This window comes from Dromiciops gliroides, chromosome 4 (genome assembly GCF_019393635.1).
Source record: "Dromiciops gliroides isolate mDroGli1 chromosome 4, mDroGli1.pri, whole genome shotgun sequence".
NCBI classification, from domain to species: Eukaryota; Metazoa; Chordata; class Mammalia; order Microbiotheria; family Microbiotheriidae; genus Dromiciops; species Dromiciops gliroides.
Window position 1 is genome coordinate 210,999,395 of NC_057864.1, and position 17,434 is coordinate 211,016,828.

The window sequence follows — 17,434 nt, forward strand, 5'->3', positions numbered from 1 at the left end:
CTCTGACTTTAATTTCCTACCCTTCTGTCTCTTCCAATACCCTCACTCCTTTTGAATCTATTCTTTCCTTTGCTTTACCCCTTAGTCCTCTTGCAGATCAACATCCCTCATCTTAATTTTCCTCCATTTTCAATTTGAACCATCTAATTTAAAAGTTCAATCTTACCCTATCTTCAAATCTCTTTGTCCATGTCCTAACCACTCATGCCTTGCCAAAATTCTAAACCTGAATTACTCCCATCATATCCCTTCCCTCAGTCTTTTGAATAGCACTGGAGAAAGTAACACAATTATGTACACCAGTACAAGGATATTTATCTCAGTTGAGTCCCACTACAGCCAAGCAATTCCTTCCTAAATGCATGCTCAGAGCAGCAGCGTAACAACTATTCTTTTTTCAAGCCTTTTAGTAAAAGACCTTACCTCACACTTTACTGAGAAAGCAGAGGTCATTCTCCATGAACTCGCTTCTCTCTTATATTTAAAAAAAGCTCATAAAAGCATTCTCTATCTTCTATTCCTTTGCTCTAGTCTCTGATGAAGGGTAGAACTCCTTGCCAAGGTCAACCACTCTCTTGTGCTCTTTTGCTCTCATTTCCTTCTGGAAATTGACTGCCCTTCTGGAGCAAAATTCAGTCCCTATTTATTAATTACTTCTTTGCTGTCCATAAACATACCCAAAGTCTCCTCCATCCTTTAAAAAGAAAAAAATTCTTCCTTTAACCCAACATCGCTATGACAGTATATCTTTCTTCTCTGTCTCTGCCAAACTGAGAAAAAGTTTTCTTAACAAGTTGTCTCTATTTCCTCTCCCTCACTAACTTTTCAGACCCTTGGAACATAGCTTACAAGGCTATTCGAGTGAAATTGCTCTCTCCAAAGTTACCAATCTTCTTTTAATTGGCAAATCCAATGACGTCTTCCAAATCCTCATGGTTCTTAATATCTCTACAGCATTTTTCAATGTTGTACTTTCTGTCTCTCTCTGCCTCCTCCCCCTATACAACCCCACCCCACCTTGGTTGGTAATTTTCTCAGTCTTCTTTTCATCTTCCAAGGGCTCTCTGTATTGAGGCCTCTTCTCTCTCTATACTCAGTTCCATGTATTTTATTTAGCATCTCTATACAAATGGGTTCTAGATCTATAAACATCCAGCCCTGGTATTTCTCCTGAGCATTAGTTCTGGATGCCCAACTGCCTCTTGGATAGTTTCAACTACATATCATGAAGATATTTTAGACTTAACATGTCAAATATTAGCTTTCCTCAAACCTATCCTCCCTAATTCTGAACTCTTTCAATAAAAGGCACCACCATCCTTTGGGGTCAATCAGATTTTAACTTCAGATTCACTTTCAACTCTTAACTCTCCTTCAAACCACAATTCTGTAACAAAAAGGCCTAACTCAGACCAATCCAGTGAATTCAAACTCAGGACTGGAACGCCATGAAACATTCATGGACCAGTCAATAAAACACAATTTTAAAATTACTGTACTCAGGCAAAGTAATAAAAACAAATACTATTTCTTTCTGTCTCCAAGTTATCAAGGTAGCAATGCTAGATCAGAAAGACATCTTAAGGAATAGTGGGAATTTTGTCAAACCTTAAGAACAATGCCCCCATAAGCTAGGCTTTTTAATATCCCTAGTCTTCTGTACCAGGCAAATCCCAGGAAAGGTCTCTTTTCCTTCTTAAAGGGAAACTATGCATTTACATAATATAAATTTGAACTACATCCCGCCTTGGGAGGAAAGGTCCCAAAAATCCTCTGGAGAACCTTCTATCATTGAAAAAATTTTAAAAGAACTCTGACCTCTGGAAGAAGTATAGCAGAAACAGCATGAGAACAGAAGCTTGGGACATAATAAAACTACAATATCAAATAATATATAAAAGTCTCTTTTAAAAGTACAGTCATGCAGTTGAGATATAGGGCAGTTAACAGTAGCTCTTCTGATGTAAAACAACAATGAACAAGAGCAAACCAGGAATATCAGCGTCAAACCATCAATGACAACACCTCCAGCAGTCAATGATCCCTAGTATAGATCATGGTTATGTGTGGCAAAGTAGCTAAGGGATTATAAACCTCTTTCATGCATCCTGTTCTGGGCCCTAATATGATACCATGGCTTGCCCCTTATCATCAATGACTCAGAGTTCACTAAGCCACCAACCAAAACTTCACTCTCCCTGGGAGCAAGACCCATCATGGGAATCATACTAAATCCTTGCCCCTTTGAGGCCTCTAATTGAGGGTAGAGTTATATGAAGACCCATTTTTACCTTCACCCAGGGACTCAAGATTGCTACCAAGTCAGCTGAAAGATCTCCATTCTTCCAGATAAATACAAATTTGCCTTGATGAAAAAAAAAATTCATTTCTCCTCCATGTCATTGGACATCTCCCAACAATTCTAGCTCTTGATCCCCCAAGCTCTTTCTAGGAGGGAGCTTTCCAAACCATTCCAGAGCAAAAGAGACCTATTAATTAAGGGGACAGGAATTAAGTTCTCAGAATGAAAAGAACATTCTGAAGGGTAAAAAAGTCTAAGGCCAGGCAATTGTGGAAGGACAAAATAAAGAAAAGAAATCTATCCTTTTTTGATAAGTCTTTCTGGAGATTGGATCCATGAAACTGCTAGAGTAGAGATCCCATCTCCTTCCTAGGGTAGCACCAATTCATCAGAGATATAACTAATGGAAGGTAGGACAAATAACCTTAAAAATCAGGGACATGATGAGATGAAGAAAAAGATAGAATATATTAACTGTCCTGACAGAGACAGGTTAAGAATCACATAGGATCATGCCATTTGTTGTCCTGTTATGCCTGATCATGCCATCAAATGTAGATACTTTGATTGCCTAGAAGAATATCATTGAGATGCAGCTAACCTCATCTTTAGTGAAGGGGACCAAATGATCACATGTCCACAGCAAGCTAGCATCACAACACCCATGTCCAGATTGAGCATTCAATTCCATTCTCATAAGTGCATCAACCTGATTATTCAGGTCAGCAGAAGGTGTATGATGTTTCATATGGGTACTAACTACATACTCCATGTATGCTTGAGCAAAAATTTCCCAACATTCCTGACCCCAAAGAAGATTACTAATTACTGAACCCAGCTATCTTTAGGTCCCAGACCATTCAATCAGACCTTTCACCACCAATAAACAATCAATATACATGAGGATTTATCTGACTGATCCCTAAAGGTTCTTTCAAATGCTAGCCATGAAGATTACAGCTTGATGCCATGGAGTATCACTAACCTGCAGAGTTATCCTATTGTTAGATTAAGGGCTACCAAGGTCTAGTTGCATATCACTCTCTCATCATGGGCAAAGCCATCAGTAAACCAAGTAAAATAACATTTCTCAAAAGTCAAGTCCAGGTAGATGGTCCCACTGATCTAGTATAAAATACAAAACATCAGGGTCACTGGGACTTAAGGTTTCAACTTCCAGTAAAATCACAAACTGTTCATGAAATACACTAAGTCTTGAGGCACCCAGGTAAGCACAATCCCGAATATGTATACAATTTCTATTTATGGAAGACTCCTGTCCTCTACCCATCTTATTAAAGGAATCATTTTGCATCACCCAACTCCTAATGAGCAATTCTGGAAGAAAGGTGATGGTAAGACCCTATGTCATCTGTTCAGGAACAACTAATGACTAATAACAGGACAACAACTGCTTTTCAAAAGCAGTGTATTGAGCGGTTGATTCAAGGAGTTTACATAATTATTTAATCTTACTACTCCTTTAGTTCCTGCCAAAAACTTCGTTCAGCCTGGTCCATATGAGCAGAAACCTCAAAAATCATAGGTACTGCAGGATCATAAGGACCCCTGGCAGAGACTGCTAGACACATAACTTTAGGTCTCCCAGAGATATAGCCTATCTGGAAACACTTGAAAGAGGCTGACATAAGGGTAAATGAGGGTTATCAAAATATTACATGGGGAACATGAGATCTCCAGACAACCAGAGTCCAATAAATCTCTGAACTTTAGCTTATAAAGGAGCAATTGTCAGTAGCTTAACGTAGACTATTTTCAGAATCACCTGATTCTAGATATACATCTACAATGTATTCCCCAAATATTCACTAAGCAGGCCAAACCACAAATTTTCTTCGGGTTGATCTCCTACCCCATGTCATCTGAGCCACCAAATGATCTAAAGACTTTGCTGTCATGGTCTCATCCCACCGGATTAACATTACATCATCAACATCAATACTGAATAACTGAGAAAAAATGATAAAAGGTATACTGAACTCCTTACAAGGTAAAGGAAAAATGTATGACATATCAGCCACAGTAATATTGAAAAATCAGTTGGCAATGTCAATAACCTCATACCATTCCTTCAAGGCTTGAGCTCCTTGGACCAGTATATTGACATAGGCAAAAATAGCCACAGCAATTTACATAACAATTTAATTCCTTTTTTTCTTATTATTTTCTATAACCCACTGTTAAGTCCCCAAGTACCACCCCATATCTTTACCAGCCACCAACAATTTTGAAACTTTTATATTTCTTGGCAGCCTACCAGGTTCAAGATCCAGTTGACAAAGGTACTGTGAAGTATTCAATGTAACAACTACTACTCGCTGTTTAAGAATGTCTTCTTTCTGTGGCATCTGAAAGGTGGAATGTGTGCTTGAAATCAAACAGTACTGGTGTACAACTGGGTGGACAGTCTTTACCCAACGATTTCTGAAATATACCCTAGAAAACAAGAAAAGAGCTTATTTTCAATTCAACTTTAATAATATATAGTCTGATTTATAAAGCATGAAGTCTATAGGATAAAATTTTCTCTTTGGAAGATAAAGCTTTCCTGGAATTGACAATTAAAACCTTACAACCATAGCAATAAATGTTAATTTCTTCACAATGCCTATTTTTCTACTACTTGAATAGATCTTAAGTTAATTGTCACTAGTGTCTTTTACAAAAGAAAAAGAATGCAAACAGAAAACAACTGAGCAGTTAGAGAGTAAATGTCTGGTCCTTTTAAATTGTTCAAATCAATCTTACAACAGTATTGCAAAGAGTTGTAGGAACAAAAGAGAAATGATGCTATTTAAATTTCAATATATGGGCAATTATATCTTTTCCAAGTAGAATGCTGTTAAAATATATTAAAAATCAATTACTGATTATCCATACAAATAAAGAAAAATAGTGATCCAATGAGCAACTCCCACCGCAGAAACTTCCTCTACCAATGCAAGTTGGCACCCTCTCAGCAACTCGGTGTTAGAGCTGCATGGGTACTAAAAGGTTTAGTGACTTGCCCAAGTTCCCACTAAGGCTACCTCTCTAACTACTAAGCTATAGTTATAGGCAACTGCAAAGTCATTTATCAATTATATGAAATTACATTTAACTGCCATGCAATGAATTTGAGGTTGCATTCTGACTATTCTCTTGGCTAAGTTAAAATTACTCATCTGAAGTTTTAGTTCCCTCATGTGTAAATAGAAAATTTAGACTAAATGATCCCTAATATCCCTTTTGGCTCTAAATTTAGGATTCTGTCTTTTTGTACTTCAACATAAACTTAAGTATGCCCAATATTCTAAGAATTTACAATACTTCATATCAATAGTGTACATTTCTGTTAATTACCACCACTACTACCACTACTACCACCACCACCCCACCACCCCACCACCCCCAAGGAAAAATTCAGGCCTCCTGTAATAAAGATTACTTGGGCAGGACAGTTACATTCTAGTTAATGGATATTTGAGAAACACAGAATTATATTAGAGATGAAAAACACTAAATTGAATTTGATCAACTTTTATCAACTTTTAGTAAACTGAAAAATTTACTTAATTAGATTGCCTTAACTGTGATGGTTGACTTATGTCCATGAACAAAGAAAAAGGACATGGTTAGCAGACGTATCTTCCTTTGATGTAACTGTAAGTTGAGCAACTGCTTGCCCTGATTTTTTTTTTTACATAGAGTAAGGAGAACATTGATTATTTTGTAATGAACTAATGTCTTTTCTACTTTATTTCATATTATAGAGCCTCAAGTAAGCTGTTCTTCAACAAATGGATAACTCTTATAAATTAAAAGTTTTTAGCAAATGTAGGTAGAAGACCTAGTTTCAAGTAATGGTGCTACTAGTTCCTATTTCTATGACTGGGCAAATCCCTTAGCTTCTCTGAGCCTCAGTTTCATCAGCTGTCAAATGAACCTAGTCAAATAACCTTAAAGATCCCTTCCCATTCTGAATCTATGATCTTATGAATCCATGAATATGAAATAATAGCTGGCCTAAGATTAAAGCTTGAATGAAATTTAAAATACCTTGAAGAATCCACAATAACACCACTTTGAATTTTTAGAGGCTTTTTTATCTATTATCTCATTTTCCTCTTGATAGCAGTTATTGGCCTAGAAAAGGCATTTGTGCAGAAGGGGAAAGAACACAGGATTTATAGTCAGAAAACAGAGATTTGAATTCTGATTCTGTAACCTACTCCTTATCACCTTGGGCAATTCCTTAGTCTCATTGTGCTTGTATCCTCCTATGTGCAGAGAATAAAAGTCCCCATACCACAAATCCCCCAAGATTCTGATGAGGTAATATAGGTAAACTGCTTTGTAAAATGTAAAGCACATATAAATGCCAGCTATACTTATCTTCAAATTACAGAGGAAGATACTGAGGCCTACAGTTCAAAGTCACCCAACTAGTTAGAGGAAGAGTCGGGACATGGACCCACATTTTACTGATTCCTGGTATAAGTCAGTGCTTTTCCACTATACAAACAATCCTTGTTTTTCATCACTTAACACTTTACCATTCTGTTCTTTCAATACTACCTAACAGCTCGTATTTATGGGCATATTTTCTAGGTCCCCTCACACATTTGGAATGAGTGGGGAAAATCTTCAACAATGAAACTACAGACTCTAAACATTCAGAAACAACTATAACAAACAAAATAAAATGAAGGTCTGAAGATTACACATAAAATAGCATAATCTGCTGGCGCTGCAACCTAAAGAAAAGGAATGTTGTTTGTGATGGGTTGGCTGGCTTTGTAAAAAAATTTTTTTTCATGCAAAAGCCAAGTTAGAGAAGAAGCAACAGGATAAATAAGAAAAATGGAGAAAAAACAATGCAAAGAGAATCAAAAACAGAATATCCAATAAAAGACTCTTATTCAATTCATCAAATATTTATGAAACACCCACTACAATCGAGGTAATATGGAAAGGTACCAGATAGGAAGCAGCAGCTACAGCAAGAGTGGAGGAAAGCAGGATGAGGTAGAAGAAGTAATACTAAGCATCAGATATTCTTATAACAAAACCAACAGCAAAGAACCAAAAGTACAGAATATAGAATCACTCTGTAGACTCCAGGGACAAAAGTCCCCTAAAGCTCAATATAGCCATTCTTGATTGCCTTTTTAGTCCTTCCTCTAAGTGTACAGAAATTGTATTGCGTTATTCCAAGACACATCATCTCTAGTTGAGAATGGAGCCCTATTCATAAAGAAGTAGGGTTAGGGGCAGCTAGATGGTGCAGTAGATAGAGCACCGGCCCTGGAGTCAGGAGTACCTGAGTTCAAATCCGGCCTCAGACACTTAACACTTACTAGCTGTGTGACCCTGGGCAAGTCACTTAACCCCAATTGCCTCACTAAAAAAAAAAAAAAAAGTAGGGTTAAATAAAATGAAACCAATTTTTCTTTTAATCCTTTTAAAAATATTATCTGCTCATTTTTATGTTTAAAATCAAGGCAGGGGCAGTTAGGTGGCAAAGTGGATAAAGCACTGGCCCTGGATTCAGGAGGACCTGAGTTCAAATCAAGCCTCAGACACTTGACAATTTCTAGTTGTGTGACCCTGGGCAAGTCACTTAACCCTCACTGCCCCACCAAAAAAATTTTTTAATTATATTAAAATCAATGCAGTCACTATGTAAATTGTGCATACAACAAAGCAACGGGTAATCCTTTGTAGGAAAGGAAGGTTCCATCTTTTTAAGTGAAAGATAGGAAAATCACTACCTTCAAGTAGAAAAGGATAGTTACAGGGGTTCACACCCCTAATACAAAAATGATGTACCTCATAATGTTTCAGTTGCATGGAAAAAATAATGGAGTACTTTACCTCAGAGAGCTAATTAGGAATGTTAGAAAAAGCAAATTCTAATGTGTAGAAAGGACCTAGAAGAGATCTTATCTAGTTCAAATCTCTATCATTTTATAGATAAGGAACCTGAGACCCAGAGACATTAAAGGACTTGCTCAAAGTAGCATAGCTAGTACGCAGCAGAGTCAGGATTTGAACCCTGGTGCTCTAATTCAAAATCCAGCACTCTTTTCACTATACTTAATGCCACTTATAAACTCCAATGTTGGAGAGATAGCAGGGATTCTAGCAGTTAAGGGAAAGACATTTGAATCCCTAGGGCTATGCATAGATCCCAGAAAGGTTCTGGCTCAAATTTTAAAAAAGTTGGTGAATTATTTCTTTAAAAAAAAAAAACTATTCTAATAAAAAGTACCTATGAGAAGTTAGAATAGGAAACCTATCAGTTAAGAATTAATGAGAAACAATTATATTTAGGGGTTGTTGTTTTTTTTTGGGGGGGGGGGGGGGGGGAATGAGGGTTAAGTGACTTGCCCAGGGTCACACAGGTAGTAAGTGTTAAGTGTCTGAAGCTGGATTTGAACTCAGGTCCTCCTGAATCCAGAGTTGGTGCTTTAACCCTCATTTAATGCTCATTGCCCCGCCCCCCCAAAAGTACAGGAAATGGGGGAAACATGGCTAAACAGCAGCTTGAAAAAGCTCTAGGGAATTTCATGGACAACAAGCTCAAAATTCAATTGATTTTATCATTCAACTGAAACTGTTCTCTCAAGAGTTACCAGTCATCACTTAAAAAAAATCTTATGGTTGTTTCATCAATCTTCTATCTTACAGAGCTCTCTGTACAATCTGATGCTACTGACCACCATCTCCTGGATATTCTTTCTTCTTTGGGTTTCCATGACTCTGAGGTCTATAAGTTCTCTTCCTAACTGACGGTTCCTTCTCAGTCTCCTTTTCTGCATCATCATCTTTATCATAACCCCTAACTTAATTCTCTGTCTTGGGACCTTTTCTCTCTCTACACCCTCTCACTTGATCTTATCAGTACTCATCAGTTCAGTTATCATCTCTATACAGGTGATTCCCAGATCTATGTATCCAACCCAATCTCTCTTCTGAACTCCAGTCCCACTGTCTATTGAACACTGTGAACATTTCAAATGCTACCTTACCCACAAGCCCTTCCCTCTTCTGGAAGAACTTCCCTATTACCACTATCCTACACATCTCCCAATCTTGGTATTCTCCATATCTAATTCATTATCATATAATCTCTCATATATCTTTCCATCTTTCCACATACATAGCCACCACCTTTACAGAGACCTTCATCATTTCTGACCTAGACTATTAAAATAGTCTTCGTGTGGGGGAGAGAGACGAGGGTTAAGTGACTTGCCCAGGGTCACATAGCTAGCAAGTGTCAAGTGTCTGAGGTCGGATTTGAACTCAGGTCATTTTGAATCTAGGGCCGGTGAGCTGCCCCTATAATAGTTTTCTAAATGATCTTCTTTTCTCAAGTCTCTCCCCATTCTAATCCATCTTCCAGTCCGGTGCCAAAATAATTTTCTTAAAGCACATCACTCTTTATTCCAAAGCTTCATAAACTGTGAGTTGCAACCCCATATGGGGTCACATAATTGAATATGCAGGTCAAGAAAAATTGGGAAAAAGTAAAAGATTATGTATACCTATTTTAGATACCTATATACCCGGGGTCACATAAAAATTTCTTGGACGAAAAGGGGCTGTGACTGGGAAAAGTTTAAGACCTACTCTATTTAATACAGGGGGATTGCCAATTACTTCCAGGATGAACATAACATCCCCTGGACATTTAAAGCTTTTTATAACTTAGCCCCTTGTTATCCTTACAGCATTTACATTTTACTCACTTCCATGCATTCTACACTCTGGCCATATTGGCCTACTTTTTTTTCTTCAAACATGACACTTCAACCTCCTTTCTATATGACTTACACTGGCTCTACCCTTTACCTATTATGCTTTGCCTCTTTGTCTCTATTGATGGGGCTATTTTCTTTCTAAAGTAAACTCAAATATCAATTTCTATAGGAGGCCTTCCTACTCCCCCAACCACCCAGTCACTTAAGTCTACCCCTCAAAGGTTACTTTCCCACTACTGTGTATCTATTTGTATATACCAAATTATCTCCCTAATTATTATGTAGCACCTTAAAGGCACGGGTTGCTTCATGTGTTTCGCCTTTCTGGTTATTGCCTCTTCAAGAACAAAGAACAAACAAGAACAGCACTTAGCAAGTGCCCATAGCACATAGTTTGATAGGGCAAAAAAAGAACTCATGATCTTGGGCTGCATTAAGAAGCATAGCTTCATGGAAAAAGAGGTAACAGTTCCTCTGTACTCTGCCCTTGCCAAACCTCATCTGATGTATTCTGTTCAGTACTGGATATCATTGTTGAAGAATAATGAGATGGAAAGCAACTAGAGGAGGGCAACTAGGATGATGAAGTGTGGTCTTAAAGTCATGTCATATAAGGACTGTTAAAGGAACTAGAGGTATTTAGCCTGAAGAGGAGAGTCAAGAGGACATGATAACTAAATTCAAAGCAACATAAAGACTGCCACATAGACAAGGAATTATATTTGTCCTCTTTGGCCCAGGGCATAATCAGGAGCAAGGGTTTGAAGTTGAAAAGAGGCATATTTAGTCATGATATCAAGAAAACCTTTATAACAATTAGTCATCCAAAAAATTTTTTTAAATAAAAATAAAATAAAACAATTAGAGCCATCCAAAAGTAGAACAGGGTGCTTAGAAAGATACATTCTTCTTTCTTTGAGGTCTTCAAGCAGAGGCTAGTATGTTGTAATGTGGATTCCTTTCTGGTAGCAATTGGACTAGATCACCACCACTGAGGTTCCTTTCAACTTCCTAAATTCTTTCATTCTGATTCCTCTGAAAAATGAGGCAGTTAGACAGCCGATCTCTAAAGTCCCCTCCAGATCTATGACTCTATAGGCATATACTCTTATAATCTATGATGTCCTAAATTTACTCATAAACATGTATTTTTCACAAATTTATAATATTCCCAAGTTTATAAACTCCACAAAGTCTTATTTCAATACCTCATCAGGGCACAGAGGTGATTCATACGTTTTCAAAATATGCTATGTCAATGGAGCACAAGCTATGTCAAGAACTAGCAAACTAGAACATCTTTAAATATGCCCCCCCCCAAATAGACCAACAACAAAACAACAACAACAACAAACTATGCACTGACTAAGCCAATCTAGAGTAGGAAGAGACCTGCCTATAAGTTGACTAACCATTACATGATTACTTGGCCATGGTGACTCATGAAGAAAGAAAAATATAAAACAGTCCATGTGCAACCCTCTTCCCTTTTTGTAGTAATGTAGTTGTGTCAAATTGGAGGAAAAGATAGGCAGAAGGGCTAAAAATTTGCAACATCTACAAACATAACTCAGAACATGAGATCTCTGTCCAATGACCAACAAGCTGAACTAGAGGAACTACTCCATACTGATAAACATTTTCATTATAAATGAAGTTAAAAGGCACAAGGAAGTTGCCACTAAATGAAAAAATGGCTCATAGGTTCTCTTTGAAAAGGCAAATAAAGGAGTTGATAGAATTGGTTTCATAAAGCACCCAAAGGCACAAGCAAAAACAAAACAAAAAACCCACTGTGAAAATACTTGTATCTTTAGGGTTCATCAGGTTCAGAGAAAGAAAACTTGGAAATATTCTACAAAGAACTTATTAATTTAATTTTAATTTTAATTTATTTAAACTAATACTCAATGGGATGGAAGATACAGGTAAAAAATGTCGAAAAATATGGTGTGGCACTAAGAAATCCTGTTTGTAGGATGTCTAGAAGCCTCATATCTGTATGTCATGAATATTTACTTTCTTAAGGAAGGAGTCAAAAGGTCCTAGATAGGCTGAGGTCAAAATAATGGCACAAAAAAATGGAAAACAAAGGAAAAGACAATGGCATGGTTTATTATCATTTCCTGTAGAAGATTAACAGATATAAATCAATCACCACAACAGAAGGCCAAAAGAACTTAGAAACTGGCCTCAGCCACCAAATGATTAGACATGGCAGCCAAAGGTAACACTGATCTAGAATATCAATTTATTTGCAAAATGTTACAGAAGAGGATGGTGGAAGATTATGAGCAGTATCACCTCACAAAACAGCGAAGAGTGGTGGAGGGAAAACCAAGTCTGCAGAAACCTTGGTGTGAAGCCCAACTAAGCCAGATCATCCCAAGAGCATTCACAGATGAAACTGGAAGGAAGACAACAAACAGATGAAAAATGAAACAGATGTGTTGGTATTTTTAATAATAAACTATTTTCATTGTCAATGACAGTGAAACCACCATACTTGTCCTGCAACACTTTAGTCCATGATCTGCTATATAAGGAAGGGAAAGTGGCACTAAAGGCAACAAAGACAGGAAGAGTTGCTGGACCAAAATATTTTGAAAGCTTTGAGAGATCAATATACAAGAGGAAAAGATATCAGACAATTGGGGGAAAATAATGTGTAGTGTTATAAAAAATGATCAAAATATCAAAAAATAACATCTGCCTACCTTCTCTCATCTTCATTAAATTCCTTTAAGAATAATCTATATACACACACCAACAGTATCTTTGATACTTTGATACAGAAGAATTAGGCAAATTTTTGAAACTAATTTTTCATTAGACTACATCTCCATAATCAGATGTGAAATGTATTTGTTGCTTTTTAATTACAAAAAAAAAAATTGGGGGGGGGGGGTGCAAAACAAAATTCAGCATTAAAGGCTTTCTTCAATGAGGTAGTTCCCATACATTTAAGATCATAATGGATTCCTTCACAGACATAACGGTTCAATAATCCTCTAATTAACAATATCAAACTAAGGAATAAAACAGAAATATATGCTAGCCAAAAAACATTCACCACTATGATGGAAGAACTCCCATACAAAATCAAAATGAGAGTGGGATTCCCTATGGGTAGTATGGTCATTCAGAAGCTGCAATCTGTGGGTGGTACTATGTAGACAGTATCAAGTTCCAAAATACTACAGAATCTCTTTAATAAAATCCCCAACCACTCAAAATAGATTTGACTAACCATTCAAAGAGGAAAAACCAAATTGAAAGGAAAATGCCTATGACATGCAATTGGCTTGCCAGCCCATTAAGTTAATCCATCAGTACATAAAACACAGAAAAGGGAAAGAAAGAGGAAAGGTGGAATGGGAAGGGAAGGAAGGAAGAAAGGGAGGGAGAGAGGGAGAGAGAGAGGGAGGGAGGGAGGGAGGGAGGGAGGGAGGAGGCAGCAGAGGGATTATTAAATGCTTACTATGTGCTAGGCACTATGCAAAGTACTTTACAAGTACTATCTTATTTGATAGACTCTGAAGGTGGACAATGAGCTAGGCCTTGAATTTAATAGGAAGAAGATATAAGGCTGGATTTGATTTAGTAAACTGAACATATTAGCTGTGTGACCCTGGGCAAGTCACTTAACCCCAATTGCCTCACTAAAAAAAAAAAAAAAAAACAACTGAACAGCATTTTCCATTGATCTTAAGCTGCTTGCTGTCACAAAAGCCCCTCTTTTTAATACTTGTATTCTTCTGGTGATGCTATATAGCTATAAATTATGGAATACCATGACCTGTGAAGAACCCAAACTCAATAACCCAAAGGACTTAGACACATCATCAGTATAAGTAGGCAACAGCATATTACTGATTGATAATGATAAACTATGTACAAGGAGTGGTATAAAAGGCTTGATCAAGGATATATATGACTAGGAAAACGACATGAGTTGATCAGACTGCAAGGAGATGAGGAATAAACAGGTGGAGCAAAAGTAGAGGCAGCAACTCGAAGTTATTCTTTCTAAGAGTTTTTCAGTGAAAGGTAAGAGAAATTTAGAATGACAGCTTGAGAAAATAAGAAGTTTGGAGGGGGGTACTTTTTCAAGGATAGGGAAGATCTGAAAATGTCTGTGAAATAGAGAAGGTACCAACAGATAAAAAGAGATTGAAGAGGGAACAGACAAAAGGACAAATCAAGGATCACCCTAAGTGCAAAAGTCAAGAGTTTATCCTTGACCAGGAGAAAGGGGACAGGTGGCACAGTGGATAAAGCACCGGCCCTGGATTCAGGAGTAACTAAGTTCAAATCCGGCCTCAGACACTTAACACTTACTAGCCCTGTGACCCTGGGCAAGTCACTTAATCCTCATTGCCCCACCAAAAAAAAGAAAAGAAAAGAAAAAGAAAGACAAGGAGATAGGCTACCACATCCTGAGATTAGAGTAAAGAAGATGAGAATGGACAAAGATTTGGAGAACTTTAAAGCTTGGAAAATGGAAAATGAGAACACTAACCATCTTTTCTGTAAAGTGGGGGGTGGGGGGTAGGGGGTAAGGTCATCTGCTGAAAGAAGGGAGGAAAGATGGTCTTGAGATCTTAAGAAATGTATTGGAACAGCTGCTCTCAATGGAGAGTCAAATAGAATTGAATAAAAGGATTTCCAAGTAGCACTGAGGACCCAGTTGTGAGGTAACTAATTGTAGTAATACTAGTCCACTGGTTTGTTTGTTTGTTTTTTACTTCTTCCAGTCATTCAGCATTTTGAAAAGGAATAAAGAAGGCAGCTGGTAGGGATAGGAATCCAGAGTTGACGATAAGAAAAGTGTGATTCCCATACCTGCAATGCTTTTTCCTTCATTATCCTTAGAGCCCACTCAATCTCTAAGACTCAACTCAAATTCTACCTCTCCTCCATCAAGCCACCTCTAATGGAATACCATTTTACCTTTCCAGCCTACCTGAATGACCTTTCTTCTTTGAATTCTTATTGTATTATTGTATATCTTATAATATTAATTGTACCACTGTTTAAGATTTATCTGTTCTCCATTTCATATATGTTAATTCTATTTTCTCAGCCAGCATATAAGGTGGCTTCTTCTCTTTCATTCTTTGCACGACTCCTTCCTCAACTCCCAGACAATATCCAGCACAGTGCTAGGCACAGAGTAAGGATTCAATAGGTACTATTATAACAGATAGATAGATAGAAGAGAGATATAATTGTTTTATCTAATATAATTACACAGGTGTGTTCACACACAGACATACACACGAACACACAAATTTTTGGTGTAATACAAAAATTCTACAAGTGAGAAAAGACAAATCTGGATTCATTCATCTATTTAGAATGGAAAAAATGATGGCTATGGAATCAGAGGATCTGGGTTACAATCCTGACTCTGATATTTAACACGTATATGATCTTGGGAGGGTCACATGGTTTCTCTGAGCCTCAATTTTCTTCACTTGTAGAGTGAGGCAAGGTTTGACTGGATGATTTCTAGGGTTTCTTCCTGCTCTCAATCTATAATCGAGTGATCTTATTTTTAAGCAGCTTCTAAAACAGAGCTTCCGAGGGATTCTGCCAAATTATCCTAAGTCTTCATATAGCAGGATATATGTTATATGATATTTTCTTAAAGTTAAGAAAATGTATTACCATTAAATTATGTCTTTTTTCTATATTCAAACCTAATTCTTGGTGACTGAGTTGAGATACTTATCAAAGCTTAAATAAGAAACATAAGGAAATGAGATTTGCAAAACTGAGATCCAATGAAGATAATCTATTATATACTTAAATTTCATCATTTTGTAAAATTAGGGTCTCCAAAAATCTCATTCAGCTATAAATCTCCTGATCCCACTCTTGGCTAATATGGTACCAGCATCAACTCAAAAAAAAAGCTGAATCTTGTACTCCGCTAAATTACAGAGGATAATTCATTGTACTGCAAGGTCTAATATGGACTTTTAAAATAAATAAATGTTTACTACAAAATAGACAAAAATTTTAAAGACCTTTTAAAAAAATCCAAAGGTTCTATTGTGGAGAAAATACAATGAATCACACCAAATGAGTTTTCTACATTTCATATGCAACTATTTTTCCAGCATTCCTATAGGTATATGATTCTCACTATCAATTACAACTTACAGACTAATGGAATCTAGAACTAAAAGGGTCAGAGGTCATCTAGCCCAAACTATTCCTGACTAGAAATACTTTGTACAATATTCCCAAATGATTATCTAGTATTCACCTGACAACCGCCAGTGAGGAAGAGTCCACTATTTCCCAAGGCAGCTCAGACAAACTTCTAGATAGCTCTAATGATTAGGAAATGTTTTCCTAACATCAAGCCAAAATCCTCCTGTCTGCAAATTCAAAGAATTCCTCTTTTTTCTGTCTTTTATGACCTCTTGTAGACCCCCAGTCTATAACAATATTCAAATATACCTATTATATTTCCTATTATCGCTCCTCTGCCAAAAAGTCTCCTCTTTTGAAGGCTAAATTTCAGTTACTTCAACTTCAACCTATAGCTTACAGTTCAACCCTCTTAATTATCATGGTTGCCCTGCTGTAAATAAGCTGTAGTTTATTCATGTCCTTTCTAAAAGATGTGATTCTCTGCATTCTTTTCACTAGCAAAAGCTTCTCTATTCTTATGGACGACCTCTTATTAACTTATATCCTACATGTTAATAGCTATGTTTTTGTCCTCCTGACTAATTCCCAAAGGATTTAACACAGATGCTGGCTATAGCATTCTGTAAGGATCAGAGACACGCTTACTTAAAACACTCAGGACACAAAATAATAAGAATAAGGTTAAAGTCCTGAGTTAGAAGAAAATGGGACCTTGTCATCTTTGGTCATACGACTTGAGAGCCACAAGAGAAACTAAAAATGTTCTTATTTATGAAACAAGGGAGTTTGGACGAGATGATACTAAGGTCTCTACCAACTTTAAAGTTATTTAAATTTATGAAGGTATATGAACATATCTACGGCTTCTGTTCTGAAATATTCCTTACAAAGTGGGAAAATGTGGATAGGATTCCTTGAGACTCAGCATTTTATTTACATTAAACTGAAAACATAAAAGTTAGAAGTAAATTTAACCAACATACTCCATTTTCGAACTATATTGGCCAATTTTGAAGTGTTAGTACATTAGGAAATAATAGCAGGAATTGAGGTCAAGGGTAGGGAGGAACAGTCATTAGGAAATGACAGTGATGGGAGGGGGGAGCATCAATAAACATTATTTTAATAGGAAACAGCAGAAACAAGGGTAACCTTTCAGATGAATATATGTGTACTTCACTTTACACAATACACA

General features: G+C 36.9%; 1 protein-coding gene across 1 annotated transcript in view; it reads right to left on the bottom strand.

Moving 5' to 3' along the window:
• The window catches only part of HELZ (helicase with zinc finger), a 272,879-nt gene that overhangs the window by 91,430 nt on the left and 164,015 nt on the right, over positions 1-17,434 (bottom strand). Inside the window, 1 exon segment of the mRNA XM_044001827.1 lies at positions 4,581-4,759. Coding sequence (XP_043857762.1) covers positions 4,581-4,759 — 179 coding nt within the window.